The sequence below is a fragment of the Dermochelys coriacea genome, chromosome 4 (assembly GCF_009764565.3).
Source record: "Dermochelys coriacea isolate rDerCor1 chromosome 4, rDerCor1.pri.v4, whole genome shotgun sequence".
NCBI classification, from domain to species: domain Eukaryota; kingdom Metazoa; phylum Chordata; order Testudines; family Dermochelyidae; genus Dermochelys; species Dermochelys coriacea.
In genome coordinates, this window is record NC_050071.1 from 131,892,845 (window position 1) to 131,911,291 (window position 18,447).

The window sequence follows — 18,447 nt, forward strand, 5'->3', positions numbered from 1 at the left end:
GGGGACTCTGAGTTCACAGTCTTGCAGATTGGAGTACTGCTCTGCCAAAACCAGCATCAGCCCAAGCCTGCTGGGTGAGCACATAGTGTGAAGCAAATGTTTGGATGGACAACCAGGTTGCGGCACTGCAAATTTTCTGGATTGGCACTTGAGCAAGGAAGGATGCCAATGACGCTTGCACCCTAGTCAAGTGCGACATCACAGCCGCTTGGGGGTGGGAGGGTGGGGAGTCACCTTCGCCAGCTCCTAGCAGTAGCGGATGCAGGCCGTGATCCAGGATGAGATTCTCTGGGTAGATATTGGGCAACCCTTCACCCGGTCTGTGATAGCAACAATATTGCATAGACTTACGGTATGGCTTCATCCTCTCTATGTAGGCCAGCGCCCGCCTGATGTCCAGGGTATGTAGCCTGCATTCCTTATCTGTAACATGAGGCTTTGGGCAGAGGACTGGAAAATATATGATCTTACACGATCAAACTCATGGCGATTGGGGGAGGTCCCGGATGACTGGAAAAAGGATAATGAAGTGCCCATCTTTAAAAGGGGAAGGAGGAGGATCCGGGGAACTACAGGCCAGTCAGCCTCACCTCAGTCCCTGGAAAAATCATGGAGTAGGTCCTCAAGGAATCAATTTTGAAGCACTTAGAGGAGAAGAAAGTGATCAGGAACGGTCAGAATGGTTTCACCAAGGGCAAGTCATGCCTGACTAACCTAATTGCCTTCTATGATGAGATAACTGGCTCTGTGGATGAGGGGAAAGCAGTGGACGTGTTATTCCTTGACTTTAGCAAAGCTTTTGATATGGTCTCCCACAGTATTCTTGCCAGCAAGTTAAAGTAGTATGGGCTGGATGAATGGACTATAAGATGGATAGAAAGCTGGCTAGATTGTTGGGCTCAACGAGCCATGTCTAGTTGGAAGCTGGTATCAAGCGGAGTGTCCCAAGGGTCGGTCCTGGGGCCAGTTTTGTTCAATATCTTCATTAATGATCTGGAGGATGGCGTGGATTGCACCCTCAGCCAGTTTGCAGATGACACTAAACTGAGAGGGGTGGTAGATATGCTGGAGGATAGGGATAGGATACAGAGGGACCTAGACAAATTAGAAGATTGGGCCAAAAGAAATCTGATGGAGGTTCAACAAGTGCAGAATTCTGTATTTAGGACAGAAGAATCCCATGCACTGCTACAGACTAGGAACCGAGTGGCTAGGTAGCAGTTCTGCAGAAAAGGACCTAGGGGTTACAGTGGATGAGAAGCTGGATATGAGTCAACAGTGTGCCCTTGTTGCCAAGAAGGCCAATGGCATTTTGGGCTGTATAAGTAGGATCATTGTCAGCAGATCAAGGGACGTGATCGTTCCTCTCTATTCAACATTGGTGAGGCCTCATCTGGAGTACTGTGTCCAGTTTTGAGCCCCACACTACAAGAAGGATGTGGAAAAATGGAAAGTGTCCAGTGGAGGGCAACAAAAATGATTAGGGGGCTGGAGCACATGACTTATGAGGAGAGGCTGAGGGAACTGGGATTATTTAGTCTGCTGAAGAGAAGAATGAGGGGGAATTTGATAGCTGCTTTCAACTATCTGAAAGGGGGTTCTAAAGAGGATGGATCTAGACTGTTCTCAGTGGTAGCAGATGACAGAACAAGGAGTAATGGTCTCAAGTTGCAGTGGGGGAGGTTTAGGTTGGATATTAGGAAAAACTTTCATTAGGAGGACGGTGAAGCACTGGAATGGGTTACCTAGGGAGGTGGTGGAATCTCCTTCCTTACAGGTTTTTAAGGTCAGGCTTGACAAAGCCCTGACTGGGATGATTTAGTTGGGGATTGGTCCTGCTTTGAGCAGAGGGTTGGACTAGATGACCTCCTGAGGTCCCTTCCAACCCTGATATTCTATTATGTATGTCCTGACCAGTATGGAAATGGGAGACATCCTTGGGCAGAAAAGCCAGGTATGGACGCAGCTGGATCTTGTCCTTATAGAAGATTGTGTATGGGGGCTCTGAAGTGAGTGCCCTGATCTTGGGACACCCTATGGGCCGAAGTTAGAGTGACCAAAAAAGGAGACCTTCCAGGAGAGAAGCAGAAGGGAGCAGGTAGCCAGGGGCTCAAAGAGAGGTCCCCGTAAGCCTGGACAACACAAGGTTCAGGTCCCAAGGAGGGACCGGGTCCCGGGTGTGCGGGTAAAGGCATTCCAGAACTTTCAGGAATCGCGCCATCATGGCATGGGCGAATACTAATCTGCCATGAAACAGAGGATGGAAAGCTGAAATGGCTGCCAGGTGCACCTTGACCAAGGACAGCAACAGGAAATAATTTTCTGTAGTATCTGGCTGGTGAATCTTGCCCATATGCTCAGGGTTTAGCTGATCGCCATATTTGGGGTCGGGAAGGAATTTTCCTCCAGGGCAGATTAGAAGAGGCCCTGGAGGTTTTTCGCCTTCCTCTGTAACATGGGGCACGGGACACTTGCTGGAGGATTCTCTGCTCCTTAAGTCTTTAAGCCACGATTTGAGGACTTCAGTAGCTCAGACATAGGTGAAGTTTTTCGCAGGAGTGGATGGGTGAGATTCTGTGGCCTGAATTGTGCAGGAGCTCAGACTAGATGATCATAATGGTTCCTTCTGATCTTAGTATCTATGAATCTATGACAGCCCCTGGAGCTTCAGGTGTAACAAATAACATAGGGCAGGAGTTCTCAAACTGGGGGTTGTGAGGTTATGACGTGGGGGATCGTAAGCTATCAGCCTCCACCCCAAACCCCGCTTCAAATCCCATATTTATAATGCTGTTAAATATAAAAACAAGTATTTTTAATTTATAAGGGGGGGGTCACACTTAGAGGCTTGCTGTGTGAAAGGGGTCACCAATACAAAAGTCTGAGAACCACTGACATAGGGTGACCACATTTCTCTATGCTGAATACAGGACACCTGGTAAAATTACTTGTATTCACAACAAGTTCAATGGCATTCAGTTAGAACTATGCAGTACAAACGTTCAAATTAACATCAAGTTGACTGAGCCCCTGTTAAAAAGAAATACTATGTAGTTGGATTCTTTTTATTTACCTTCTCATCAAAAGTTACCTTTTGCACGGAAAGTTTCCATGCTGGATTTTCAGCTAGATGATTTTTGACAAGTGTAAACAAAATACCGTCATCCATTTTATGCATCAAGGTCATAACACATACACTTTGCCACTATATTAAGCACCCATCCTCCCCACCGCTGCTCGCACTATACACACAGGTAATAAACAGTTGGACTTTGAAATCTCAAACTTGTTATTTAAATAAACAATATTATAGAAGTTGTTTTAGTCATTATGTGACAATGCTATGCCAGCTAGTACAGTGGATCACATAATAAGGTCTACATGCCCTTATGGGTGGCTGTAGAATGACACACAAAGGACCGAGCAATGGATGGTTGTGAGGGGAGAGAGGGAGACCTTCTCTCATAGACCTTTTACAAAGTGGTCTGCAGAATGAACTGCAGAACCACTGGTCTAGCAGAACAGCACGCAACAGCAAAAAGCAGGCTCAGAAATACTTACAAAGGAGAACTCTTCAAGACAGGGACACATTGTCTTCTAGTGTTTGGCAAGTGTCTAGTACATTTTTGGAACTACCACAATAAAACAAATTCTTCCACCACCAGAGAGATGATCTATAGGTCTTGCTGCAAGTCTGAAATAGTAATGAGTTTAAATGGCTCTGAGTGAGATAAGGAGTTATACTTACTGATTTTTGCATTTCTTCTGTATACAGACACAAAAGTTGTATTATGTTTTTATTTGTCTTCACAGCTATGTAAGACTGGTAACATCTGTAACCACACGCACAAGATTTTTATCAAAACTAATATTACAAATCTGCAGCCTTCTCCTTTTAAAATAATTTATTTTACGGATTTTTAAATGGTACTGTCATATAACATACATTATTCAACAAAGGTGTGCTGAGCAGACTCTAAAAGAAGAAACTCAAATTATGCAATTCTTAGATTAGAATTTCAAATGTTCATCCAAACCATAACTTGTAAACTTTTGCTGGAATACACTTTTGTTGTAGGCTTGATTTTTGTGCTTACAAAAACTGCATTAGATTTCCAAATGTTGTAAAGGAAAAAAAACAAACAATTAATTGTATAGTAAGTATGCATTCAGTTTCAACATCCAAGGCAACCAAATGATTCTGTCATTAACATTACCATCATGTATATTTTAGTTCACTGCACTAACATTTAAACTAAAACTTCAAACCACAAAATCTTTAAAGTGACTAACATTTAAAAGGCAAGCGGTAATATACGGAAAGCTTACAAAGGACATTAGTACACAGCTAAGATGGGGTATCGTTTGACAAAGGCTGATGATGTGTATATGGCTGCTTTTTCTTATAAGAAGCCCATCTACAAACTGGGCAGCAATGTCGCCCCCCAGCTAACCACATCACGATGCAATTCTGATGAAACACATGACCACATGGTAAACCCATTAGCAGACATCCATTTTCAAAATTCTCTAGACACACAACACATTCTGTACAGTGCAACATATTAGAGGGCCAGGATGACCAATCTGGTTCCATGTCTTCTGTAGTGCTATATGATCCATATGACCTTGCTTTCCTTTCATACGGCTCGTTATGACAATTTTTATTGGCACATGAACAGATATCAACATTGCACTGAGGCTCTCCTTCACTGGGACTGTGAACTGTACTTTGCTCATCCTCAGATACTTCTTTTTCTCCACTCAAGACATCTTTGCTTTCGCTGTCTGAGTCACTTTCACTTTCTTGAGAGGCTTCCAACATTTCCTCTTCAGAATGTATGCCAAGACATTTAAACCTCCACATTGGTAAACTTTTTATATAATCAGTTGGTATGAGAGGGTGAAGCCATAAATCAGGGAAAGCTAATCGCTCTAAGAACAAATCTGGGTCTTCGTCCCAATCTGATTCATAGGGCAAGTGTTGAAAAGAAGCAATTGGGTGGAACAAGTAGCTGGTGTACCAATCCCACAAACTTGACAGCCATTCCAAGTTATTGGCATTTATTTCATCATTGTTGTTCCGTCGTCTTTTTTTCTCAAAGTAATCTACTAGTAAGCCATGACCAAGGTAAGTGCTGAGGAATAGGGCTGGGTGTGATGAGTAGAACATCCAGTCAGCTCTCACCCATGAAGCCAGAGTAGTTGTATTAGAATACCTAAAGAGTTTTAAACTATACTCATAAAAGCTATCTAAGTAAGGTAACTGCAAAAAGCCCAACACAGGTAGCCAAGAAATAATTAAGAGAGAATTATATGTCCCTAAAGTGCTTATCAGAACCACAAAACGCTTTATAGTAGCACCTTGTGTGATAAATAGGTCCATCCAAGCCATCAGATTAACCAATACTAAGCTTAAAACAAATAAATCATTAACTTCAGGTTGTATTGAGCGCAAGAAGGAATCCATGGCACGTAGGGATATAAATTCACCAGTGTTATTCCCATACCTGTAAATTCCCTCTGGAGTTCTAAGTATGTAGGATGGTGTCTTATAGATACCAATCTCCGCCATATGACTCTTGTTGTCCCAGTTTTCTACATTCACAAAAATAAACTCAACTCTTCCAGTAAACTTTACACTTAGTGCAGAGAAGAAAGCTGGAGGCTGGTCAAGGTTAGCAAACAGGTATATTTTCACCCGATACTGGTCACTTTTGTTCCATTCTTCTTTTAAATGTTCAGAGTTGTAGATAGTTTTGATCCGAGAAGCTGCATGGGCTGTTATCCACTTGAAAATGTGTTCAGCTTCAATTTTGCGTCCACTGTATTCTTTAAGCATCACCTTCCCCTTGGAGGTACTGGTTTGTGGGACTGACATAATTAGTGTGGATCTCACCCAGCCTCTTCTCCTGCAGTATCTGCAAAGAAAACAGTGGATAAGCCTATACACTTTTATATTTCTAGGACAGCAGTCCTTACATTTTGAATGCAAGTCTGATGATTATCATCAGAAATGCTGAGCACCTGCACACAGACAAATAAATGGGAGGGGTGTGTGCTCAATACCCATGGAAACCTTTCCCCACTCCCAGAACCTGCTGTTATAATTCTTCTACTTTCCTACCTACTTCACAAGGGTGCTGTGGGGTCTTGGGAGGATGTGTAAAGAATTGCTGATGAGGAAAGTGCTAAATAAAGGTTTATTATAGTTAATAAAGTCATGTATCACTGATATCAAAGTTCTTATAGTAGAACTTGGGGGAAAAAATGTGCTCACTTTCGAGTGGTAAGTAGAAAGCTTTAATTTTAGAAGTTAAGTTTCTAGGCCTTCCAGTTGTAGAGATAACCTTTACAATGTGAACAGATGCAGCACTGCTTTCTTGAATCTGCAAACTAACCTCCCGGTGCTTCTGTTGTTATTCATAGCTTTGTCAAGCAATAGCAAAGTGAAGTTAGCAAGATTCTGGTCTGTTTCTCTGCTGCTTTGAAAAACCCTAGGAGCAGCTATGAGAGAGAAGAATCATGTAATTTCACTCTTTGGCTTCTTGGCAAAGCTATGAGCCACAGAGGCAGGTACTGAAGCTATTCAGTAGGGTGGAAGACATAACAAGAATCATTGTTAAGGGACAAGGTGCAGAGGCATTCTGCCAGGAGGTTCTGGAGTAAAGTTCTACAAGAGAAAGCTTCTCTACTTTCCAGCTGGCTGAAGGAAGGGAAGAGAGACTGACTTCGAACAAACACCTACTAGCCCAAGTTTGATAAAGACTAAGCTCCCAAGCAGGGTCCACAGACACCTCCCTAGCAGATTTCCAAGAACCTTTTCTAATCCCACCAACTGTGGGGCTGGTCTGGTCAGCTAGGTGTTGTTCCTGGAACTCCCTGGGTGACCCCTTCCTCCACAAATCTTTTGTGTCAGCCTCTGACTAATCACTTTAGTTAGCAGGTGTCTGATAAATTTTTCAGGACATCTTAAAACCCAACAAAAACTATAAACAGCCATCTGCCTCTCTTTCCAAACCTGACAAACAAGTTCTGCAAAGGAATAAAAGCAGGAAGACTGGCTAACCATCCAAATAATGACAGGTTTCAGAGTAGCAGCCGTGTTAGTCTGTATTCGCAAAAAGAAAAGCAGTACTTGTGGCACCTTAGAGACTAACAAATTTATTAGAGCATAAGCTTTCATGAGCTACAGCTCACTTCATCGGAAGCATTTATTAGAGCTTATGCTCTAATAAATTTGTTAGTCTCTAAGGTGCCACAAGTACTCCTTTTCTTCATCCAAATAATCTATTCCCTTTCTATCTGTAGTCATAGTTTTGAGTAATTATTTTTAAATTCCTCATATAAAAATAATTAATTGCTGGCACTACAAAAAGAAGTTAACATTAATTTTGAAGAGGACCACAAGATATTATGCCAATAGCAAAAGAATCTTAACTGATGATGATGCTATGTGCTCTTAGTGGGAGTTTCAACTGTTTTCTGATGAAAATTATTCATGAGCATTTATTCAGCAAGACAAAAAAAAAAGACTAAAATACATAAGTTTTGTTTCTTTAAGTTAGATTTTATTTAAAAATAATATTTGATCACAATGTGAAGACTAGTCAGAAATTATGTACACAACTAGATGATCTAATGGTCCCTTCTGGCATTAAGCACTATGAATCTCTTAATGCTGCCTCTCATTTTTAAGATGTTTAAAGTTAAAAAAGATCATACAATATTAGCTTGCATAAACACTTCTGATCTAAAATTTCTCCCATCCTATTCAGTTTAATACTTCCGTAAACTTTTAGGATTAAGACCCATCTAAGAATCATGCACAAATATACTACCCTTCCTGTACATCCTACTGAAATTCAAGGCAAGCTTGTCCGTCGTCTGAAGGACGTGACCACTAATGCCTGCTAAGTACTAAAGGATTGTATTGGTTTTGCGACAGCATAGCAACAGCTACTGCTGAAGCAACTGCAGCTTCTTTGGAGATTGTTCCATTTACAGTGATGTTCAAGAATCAGAGAGTCTCTTGCACATTTAAGAGCTTCGGTTACATTAAGTCTACTTTCCAACAGGATACTGTATGTTGTTAAAAGGGTGTGTTCGTATTTACACATGTATATACACACATTCCTCAGGCTGAGAGAAAACAATATCCTGTGTACATTCTTCTGAGAATAGGGTACTATTGTCAAGATTCAAACAAATGGCTTGTCTACACATGGAAGTCAGTGCACAGTAAGCTAGGATGTGAGCTTAAAGTGCACTAGATACTCCACACTAACTCCCCATGTGGACATTCTTACTGAGCACTTTTTCCAATATGCAGAGGCAGCCAAAAAAAGCAAACAGAATGTTGGGAATCATTAGGAAAGGGATAGATAAGAAGACAGAACATATCCTATTGCCTCTATATAAATCCATGGTATGCCCACAGCTTGAGTACTGCGTGCAGATCTGGTCACTCCATCTCAAAAAGGATATATTGGAATTTTAAAAGGTATAGAAAAGGGCCATAAAAATGATTACGGATATGGAACAGCTTCCATATGAGGACAGATTAATAAGACTGACTTTTCAGCTTGGAAAAGAGACAACTAATATGAGAGAGGTCTATAAAATAATGACTAGTGTGGAGAAAGAAAATAAGGAAGTGTTATTTACTCCTTCTCATAACACAAGGACTAATAGGCAGGAGGTTTAAAACAAACAAAAGGAAGTATTTATTCACACAACACATAGTCAACCTGTGGAACACTTTACCAGAGGATGTTGTGAAAGCCAAGACTATAACAGGGTTCAAAAAAGAACTACATAAGCTCATGGAGGATAGGTCCAACAATGGCCATTAGCCAGGATGGGCAGGGATGCAAAATCATGCTCTGAAGTATCCCTAGCCTCTGTTTGCCAGAAGCTGGGAATGGGTGACAGGGGATGGATCACTTGATGATCATCTGTCCTGTTCATTCCCTCTGAGGCACCTGGCATTGGCCATAGTCGGAAGACAGGATACCGGGCTAGATGGCCCATTGGTAGACCCAGTATAGCCGTTCTTATGAATGCTAAGAGTGCCTTTGGACAGTTTAGCTTAATGCACTTCCAAAGTACATTAAGCTAATGTGCACAAAGGCTCTACTGGTGCACAGTAAGTGTGTGTCCACACAATGAGTTAGAGTGGAGTAGCTAGTATGTAGAGCTCCAGTGGACTTCCCCCCCACCCCCTCAATTTGGGCAAATCCCCAGTTAAAACACGGTAACCATAACGCATACATTTTGCCCCCCCTTTTCAGACTAAGCTTTAGAGTCTTGTAACTAATAAATTTATCCAACATGGGCCAAATTCAGACAGGTCATAAGTAAGCACAATTCCCATTAACTTCAGTCATGGCTATAAAGCCAACAGATTCATTTAGTCATCTTTTCACACTGCTGTACTATACTCTACCCTAGCCCAAATATATATACACTTTTAGTAGCAGCAATTTTATGGGTAATTACATTATTTATGAAAATCATAATGGAGAGTTTTGAACATACTTTAGTGGGGATAAAAACCTGTAGGTAGCAGCCTTTTGTCATGGCTACCTTTACAACAGAAGGCATTCCAGTTAGAATCCAACTGTACTTTAAGACAGCCTCTGGATTTAAATCGCCCTTTAAAGAACATACCTGGGGTCACTGGAGCAGTTAAAAGTGCCTGTCCGTATGCCAAATCTTGATACTTTCTTCACCATTTTTTCCCAATGGACTTTACCCACGAGAGGACTTCTATCATTCGCTATCACCTATTGCCAAAATGGGGGGGAAGCGTTAGTGCTAGAAACAAACAATCAACATTTTACAACATCTGCTCTCCTACAATTAAGTTAACTTTTAATGAAAACAGAAATCGGTTCATCCTCAACATTTCATTTCCTCCAGAATATACTAAAGATTTTATTCTGAAGTTTTGTCTATCCCTAGCTAAAAGATTGTGTTTGATAAGTGAAGCTGTAACATTGGTAGGAGTAGTATTATGGTTTCTTGCCAAGAGAAAAACATGTCAGGGACATGACAACTAATACAATTATTTGCTACATACCAAAGCTTCTAACATTTAATAATAGCTTTGCAAAACTCATTAAAATTTACCAGCCCAGGTAAAAAAATATGCTTGTTCTTTACCAGTGAGGAAAATGTTAGTGATACATTACTAACCAGTTTCTCCTTTCTCTCCCAATGAAAAACTAAAACTTATCCAAAAAAGAGTTGAGCCAGAGCAAGTAGAATTATACACAGCTGCTTTAGACTACACACGACCATTATCGTATTAGACTTCTTAAAGCCATTTGCCAAAGAAGGCAATGTTGTCTAGTGATTAGATCCACAGACAGGAACCTAGGAATCTACTTCCAACTCTACCAGTGACTCGTTCTATAACTGTATGTAACCACTCCATGCCTCATTTGTAACATGAAGTTCCTTCCCCATTTGCAACATGAGGTTAATACTTAATTCACAGAGAAGTTCCAAGGCTTAGTTAATAATGTCTATAAAATGCGTAGAGCCTCTTTGTTTAATAATTCATTTGTGACACTTCTGATCAAACACTCATCTGACTTATCAAAACCAAGAGAGAGTTAAAAAACTGCCTGCAGGCTGCTGACAGGTAATTTTAAGTTACATGATTGATCACGAATCAATCAGTATGACATTACAGTGTCTACACACACTGCCTATTTTAGAAATGCTTAATATGCCCTAAACGCTGATTGGTTGCCACTTTTTAAATAATTTCAGACTTCATTTGTCAAGTGTTTATTAAAATAAACACAGTAAAACTGGTCCCAATGATAATCTGACCTAACAATAGGAAATTTCACACACACTTCAAAAGTTGCTAACTCCATCACGATTAGCCACCCTACATTGCTCGTGGTGGCTGCATAGTCACTGTGAGCAATCATTAGGACAGCTGAAACATAATTAAAGATTGGATGTTCAGAACCCCAAACCCTCAGACAGCCAGAAACACTCCTCCGTTATATAGGGGAAAAAACAAGGCTGTCGGAAGTCCAGAGTATAAATATATTTTAACATTACATAAAAGTGAAACACTACTTCACTGTCTCTCCCACTTCCATACTGCAATTACTGCATATCCAATTACTTGTAATGACAGCCAAGAAAATACGAACAGTCACTAGTAGGTTTCAGTGTAATGTGGCTGTTTGCACGATTGCACCATTACAGCACAATTGCATTATGTTCAAATGACAAAAAACCTTCTCTGTTGGAACTGGTTATTTATTTGCACTAGAGAACAAACACATTATTAGTGATTTTAAACCATGACGGATCTAGTTAAAAAGCTAATTTACAACATGGTTTTGCAAAATGAAGTTTTGCTAGCACATCTTGGAATTGTGTCTTTGGCTTTGTTTTCTTTATAAAATACTAAGATGGCAAAGAGCCATATATTGCAGCCACTTTGCACAGTGAACACCTGCTGACATCACTAGTTCAGTGCATAGACAGGATAGGATTTTATCCTCTGCATCACATTTCATGGTATACGTATTCATAATCTGCAAAAGGTTATCAGTTTGAATGGGAATTACTGTAATAAAATTTATATAATATAGTCCATTAGGGATTTAATGTGTCAAGAGGCTCCAGTATGATAACAAAAGTACTGTGTTAACTAACAATCCCATATATATTAAAGATTATATGCATAGTCTGAGTCTAAATACAGGTGAGAAGGGTTAGTTGAGTTTACACAGTCCAGATCACTGCTATTCATATATGGAAGTGAGAAGACAAATTGCTGCCACGTAACAACTAGTCAGGTAGAGCAATGTGGCAACTTGGAGAAGCACAATAGTCCAGTAGTTAGGGCACTAGCCTGGGGCTTGGGAGATGTGGATTCAGTTCCATGCTCTGCCACAAAGTGCCTGTGTGACCTTGGGTAAGTCATTTAGTTTCTCTAAGCCTCAGTTCTTCTACAGAACTGAAAGGAGAAGTACTTTAAAAGATGAGATGCTCAAATACTATGGTAATAGGTGCCATCTATATACTTGAAGACAGACAAGTGTTCTCACTGATAAATGAAAAGTATGAAAGCAGAATTAAAGTTAGTATTGGATCATTAATTCTATTTTAATTTTAAGTAGTATCTTAAAACAGTATTAGACATTATCTTTGTTTTTTAAAATGTTGTAATTAAAAAACTGGAATTAATGTAGGAATATATAATTTGGCAACAACGTAAAATCCTGTTGATTTTGACAAGAAATTGCACAATAAAACTTGTAATGTAATAGCTTTGTTGAAACTGGATTAGAGTGAAAGGTCCCAAACGATTTCAAGTGAAGAGTCTCAATGAAGATGTGACTCAAAATTATGGGGCGAGGGACCAAAAGGCCTTTAAGAACAGATATGTGGATGAATAAGGTATAAATTGTGACAGTGCCCCCCATAAGGCTTTATGGAAATATGCTTACTTATGTATATATAACATAACTGGAATATGTTTTATGCTACATATGCCATGCAACATCTCTGAAAGGTTATGATCTACTGAATCTATTAATCCTATTTGTATGCATGTGTCATTGTTGTATTCAAAGTTATGAATATTGGCTGTGTATTTGCTTGATTTCTAAGTAGCCTTAGTCAAGGATTTGGTCAGCTTCTTGAGAAAGGAATGTACAAATTAAGTGCCCAATCAAGAAGCACTTAACGAACAATGGATCTTGGAATGCTCCAATCCACATAAGAAGTCTACTTGAGGACGTTCAAGGTATCATGTGACCCATGGCTGCTACCTGTCAGTTTTGAGTCATGCATGGACATGTGACTGGCCCATGTGACTCCAAAACTCCATATTGTAGCTGAGATTCTACACAGAGGGAGTGAGGGGTGTCCACCCACCAGAGAAAGTATATTTAAACCCCGAGGGGACCCCTCCATTTTGTCTTCAGCTGGCTAAAGAGATAGCCTCTCCACCCGCAAGGATACCTGAAAGAAACTGGAAAAAAAGGACAGTAACTACAGGGAGTGAGAGTGATTGCTGGACCCAGACTAGAAGGAGACTAGTCTGTAAAAGGAAGCTTACTAGAATTCCTCTAAGAGTGAGGTTTTTATCTGTATTCAGTTTTCTTAGACAGACTTGCGTGTTCTATTTTATTTTGCTTGGTAATTCACTTTGTTCTGTCTGCTATTACTTGGAACCACTTTAATCCTATTTTCTGTATTTAATAAAATCACTTTTTACTTATTAATTAACCCAGAGTATGCATTAATACCGGGGGGGGAGGGGAAACAGCTGTGCATCTCTCTCTATCAGTTTTATAGAGGGTGAACAATTTATGAGTTCACCCTGTATAAACTTTACACAGGGCAAAACAGATTTATTTGGGGTTTGGACCCCATTGGGAATTGGGCATCTGAGTGTTAAAGACAGGAACATTTCTTAAGCTGCTTTCAGTTCAAGCCTGCACCTTTGAGGCACGTGGTTCAGATCCTGGGTCTGTGCTGGAGCAGACTGGCATGTCTGGCTCAACAAGACAGGGTGCTAGAATCCCAAACTGACAGGGAAAGCAGGGGCAGAAGTAGTCTTGGCACATCAGTTGGCAACCCCAAGGGGGTTTCTGTGATCCAACCCGTCACAGATCCCTAGAACAACATCAGTAGGAAGTGGCTCTCCCTCTCTCCCAACAAGAAAGAATCTCAGACAATTGTGCAGCCACATGGTTTCTCCATCATTAGCTAATCAGTATAGTTGTTACTTGCTTTGCCAATTGCCCTAATCAGGATTTTTAAAAAACTTTATTATTCCTCTATAAATCCCATACAAGTGTTAAAGGGTTTGATATAAACCCCTGAACTTGAGGAAATTAAAACACTCCTACTGTCCAGATCAGCTGCTTTGTCTACGCAACACAGAAAGATCACTCCCTTTTCCATTACTCCAGAAATACACAAACATGAGCACACCAGGGTAGCAGCCTAAATTCTAAGTTTCATTTCTGCTGTTGGTGTAAGCCAGATATCCCTCATGCTATTTCATGCACAGTTTTTTGTAGGTCATTATAATAATATCTAGTCCCTCATTAAATTTCCAAGAAGATGTGCAAACATCACAAGACATGTGAATGAAGGGTCACGCAGTTGACAACTGAAGACAAGAACCGCATTTAATTATAACTTTGGTATAGTCTCCAGTATAGTATGTCATTTTAGCATTTTTGATTTCTATAAGTTTTTCCCTCTGCACTGTAGTTACAAGACATGGGATAAAAATTTTCTGTGCATTTGAGGCACAAGAAGGATGATGAGATGCAGGAGAGGGAATAGGTGTATTTTGATACAGAAAACATTAAAATAGGATTAATAGACAATTTTAATGTTAAATAATGCTTTCAACATATCACATACAGAATAAGGTATAATGCATGGTGATTTAATATGTAGTACTTTATCAAGAACACAGGGTGACTAAAAGTTGTTTGACTGAAGAAACCCAATGTTGTTGTAGTAGCTGTATTGGTCCCAGGATATTAAAGACAAAGTGGGTGAGATAATATCTTTTATTGGACCAACCAATCTGTTCTATCTTGTACCTAGCTGTGACTCTGAGTACGCTTCCCAGACCTGAAGAAGAGCTCTGTGTAAACTCAAAAGCTTGTCTCTCTTACCAGCAGAAGTTGGTCCAATAAAAGATTACCTCACCCACCTTGAATCTCTAAAGGAACCCAAAGCATTCTACAAACTGATACAGAGCCTACTTGGGATCATTTCACTTATCTATGGTGAAACAGCAGCTGTTTGAAAAAAATACCAGCTTAAAAGAAAAAAAGCTGATTGAACGGGGGGGGGGGGGGAGGAGGGCGCGTCTCACACATCTGAGGAGAGTGCACTAACCAAAGGAGTTCTGGATATTCTGAAAAGGCCTCCCCCAGTCTCTTATGTTAAAGCTGTTCCATTGTGGATAAATACTTAGAGTCACTAGGCCAGAGAGAGAGAGAGAGAGAGAGAGAATGACTCTGTAGTCAGGTGCTTAGAGCATCCTCTTGGATGGAGATCCAGGGACCAGTCCCCCTACTCCAAGTACTCAAAGTATCTATATACAGTAGAACAGCTTCTACGGAAGACTACGAGTCCTACATCAGGATATCCCTTTGCTTAATGGTTAGAGCACTCTCCTGAGGGATGGGAAACCCCCTGTTCAAATTCTTTTCCTGCTTCTGGCAGAGGGGTGAATTGAACCCGAGTCTCCCACATCCCAGGTGAGGACTCTAACCACTGGTATAAAAGTTATAAGATGGGCACTACCATCTCCTCCTCCCCACTCAGATTTTGAATGGGACCTGATCTAGTAGGCAGCCTCTGAGCATACCTACTGGATCAAGGGTAACAATACATCCTGTTTTGGCTGGAGAGTCCCTTTTTTAAGCCCCGTCCTGATTTTTTTTGGCAAAAGCAAAAAAGACAAATGCCTAGTTTTGTTAAAAAAAAAAGTGGGGTGCAGATACATGTATGGGGGGGGAGCGGTGATGTCAACCCTGCACAGGGCGAGAGGCAGGGCTCAAGTGGGGGACAGGCAGGGCTCGAGCAAGCAGCATCTCTAGTCTCAGCCTGACGCAGGGGGAAAGGCAGGGCTTGGGTGAGCAGCAATGCCAGCCCCGCATAGAGTTTGGGGTATGGCGGGGCACCTCAGGCTAGCCTCATGTGATGTTCTGTTTTCCCTTTGGGAAATACAGTCATTCTAATCAGGCCCCATCTGACAGTTAGGCAGACAAACGCCTATCTTCCCCAGTTTGTGAATTGCTCTGGGGCTTAAGCAAGAGATAGGTGTCTGGATCACGCATGCCCAGAGGTAAAATGCTTAGATGATTAGGGAACTTTTACACAAAGGCTTGAATGAGTTCAGTAGAAGTCTTGTGGATTGCAGTGGACTCTAAAACTGGAACTTAGGTGCCTAAATACCTTTGTGACTCTAGACATAAAAGACTATTTCCATTGGAAAAGACATAAGTGATATATAAATAACAGCCTTCTTTATACAAGGCAAGAACAAGAGAGCACTTGATGAATTAAAAGGCAAATATAAAAGTTAAGACCTTGTGTGCAAAGAACAAGAACCTCCCAAAACACAAAAAAGCTTGTTGCCACATTACATTGTTCAGGCAAACCGCTTAAATTCAGAAAAGACTTCAACATTTTACATGAATTAGAACATCCTTTGCAGCTGCCCTTTGACAGTCCTTATTTCATTCTAGCTCTGCTTATGTTTTCATGGCATAAGCTAAACAGCTGAAGCCTGGAAGTTTCCTTTTCCTCTCCACATCCATGGTATAATGTTGCACAGGTATACTGTGAGGGTTTCACAACTTCCTGACACTTCCAGCAATGGCTACGGTCAGAGACAGGAGACCTGATCAGGTTTTTGCAGGTCCATCCATTTAAGGTATATGACAACTGTAACATCATTTAAAGAGGCATTTTATCTGTAGATGACTTGCTGTATATTTGAGAGTCAGAGTGTAAGAATGATATTGGAGGTTTCAGAGTAGCAGCCGTGTTAGTCTGTATTCGCAAAAAGAAAAGGAGTACTTGTGGCACCTTAGAGACTAACAAATTTATTTGAGCATAAGCTTTCGTGAGCTACAGCTCATTTCATCGGATGCATTGGAATCACTCTCATGTCATCAGGCACGAGGAAATTCTAGAACCTGTCTGCGGAGTTGAGGCTGTAGCAGGAGGGATAGAGGAAGCAAGAGTGCCACACACCAATCCTACATCAACATGGTTATCAATATGGTAAACTGGACTGGCCTTAGCTCTTGGAGTTACTGCTTATCCTCCTTGTCAACCAAGGAGGAAATGCCACATCATCAGGATAAAAGGAAAGAAGTGATGAGCTCATAAGCTAATACAAGAGAAAGAATGGTGCTGCTCTAGGGACTCCAAGGAAGCTCCATGGAGAAGTATCAGGCACTTTGACATATGCAGTCATTGAGGAAGGCGAGATTGCTTGTATTGCACAGATTACCAGATTTTGGATGCTTTGTGTAAGAGTTTACAAAAAAAACAAGGAACATAGCCATAAAATATTTGACATTTCTTTGCATACTGACTTTGATCTCAGGTTTCAGAGTAGCAGCCGTGTTAGTCTGTATTCGCAAAAAGAAAAGGAGTACTTGTGGCACCTTAGAGACTAATAAATTTGTTAGTCTCTAAGGTGCCACAAGTACTCCTTTTCTTTTTGACTTTGATCTGTTTCTTCAAATGTTTATATTGCTGGCCGTAAACAATACAATCACAGGTAACTCACAGATAAACCTGTTTTAAGTGAGCCCTCACTTGACCAGCCTTTGCACCCACCAGTTTCAGGAAAAATCTAACATCTCTGTACTTTTTCTGTGCCATTATTTATGCATAGGACAGACCCCTGGGGGAACAACAACAAACACAAACAGTGTAGACCCACTATCTTACCCGCTTTCAGAACCCCGAAACATATCACTAAGACCGTCCTCAATTGTATAGCCTACAAAACACTGGCAGCTGACCATGGCTGCGCATGCGGTGAGCTGTGACTGTCACTCTTCCTCTGCTTCATTACAGCAGCCAAAACCGACTGGAGATCCAGGGACAGTACCCTGATAGGTATCCCAGCTCCCTTCTGTTTCCCAGCAATTAGGGCAGGCAATGTGGGGGAAAGGAAGGTAGGGCAGGCATTTTCCCTGGGCACTGTCCATGAACACTGGAGTCCCTATCTTCGTTACTGATCTGTAATTAGAAGGTTTAGTACTCTGACTATTAGCTGTCTGGTTAAATTTCCATGCCCTACATATGTATATGGCTCAGAGTGGCCAAATAGATGGACAGGAGCAGTACAGATTGATCAGATAAGTTAGGGGAGAAAAAAAAATGATATCTAGAGATATGAGAAAGAAAGGAGAAACAGAAAATATAGGGGGGAAAAGTAGAGGCCATAGTGTAGAGTAAGAAATGTGGAGGGGAGGGAGAGAGAGGAGGAAAAACAATGAAAACAGTTCAGAAAGCTACTGAATACCACAAGCTATTACTAGAACAAAAAAATGGAGAGAAACCAAGAATGGAAAGGCGATACTACAGCTCTCTTACTTTTATTCTGTAGGACTGGGCAAATACTATTTAATGAATATGTTATTCAATAAGTTGCACTGGATCAAATAATTTATTCAATTATTTTTATTTTTGCAGTATCGTGACAAACTCTATAGCTGGTCAAATATCATTCAAAAATACCAGATATGTCCAAATAATTATTTCTAATATAGTCAACTATTTGGTCATAGTAATAAATAACTACATTTTTAAAATGTATAAAGTAAGCTGATGACTAATAATATTGCAATCAAATTCAGTATGCAATTGAAAGTACACAAGTAATTTTATTCCTTTAAAATTGTT

At 40.6% G+C, this 18,447-nt stretch overlaps 1 protein-coding gene across 3 annotated transcripts in view; it reads right to left on the reverse strand.

Annotated features, from left to right (window-relative positions):
* The window catches only part of LOC119854716 (charged multivesicular body protein 3), a 64,396-nt gene that overhangs the window by 36,415 nt on the left and 9,534 nt on the right, over positions 1-18,447 (reverse strand). For 2 of the 3 annotated variants that reach the window (XM_043512714.1, XM_043512713.1), the window contains exons 4-5: positions 9,673-9,788; positions 3,891-5,921 (exon numbers count right to left, since the gene is read on the reverse strand). The exons of the other annotated variant lie outside the window; for it this stretch is intronic. In XM_043512714.1, coding sequence (XP_043368649.1) covers positions 4,349-5,921; positions 9,673-9,788 — 1,689 coding nt within the window. In that variant the 3' untranslated portion in view covers positions 3,891-4,348. Of the gene's footprint in view, positions 1-3,890; positions 5,922-9,672; positions 9,789-18,447 lie in introns of those variants that run through there. 3 annotated transcript variants of the gene reach the window in all.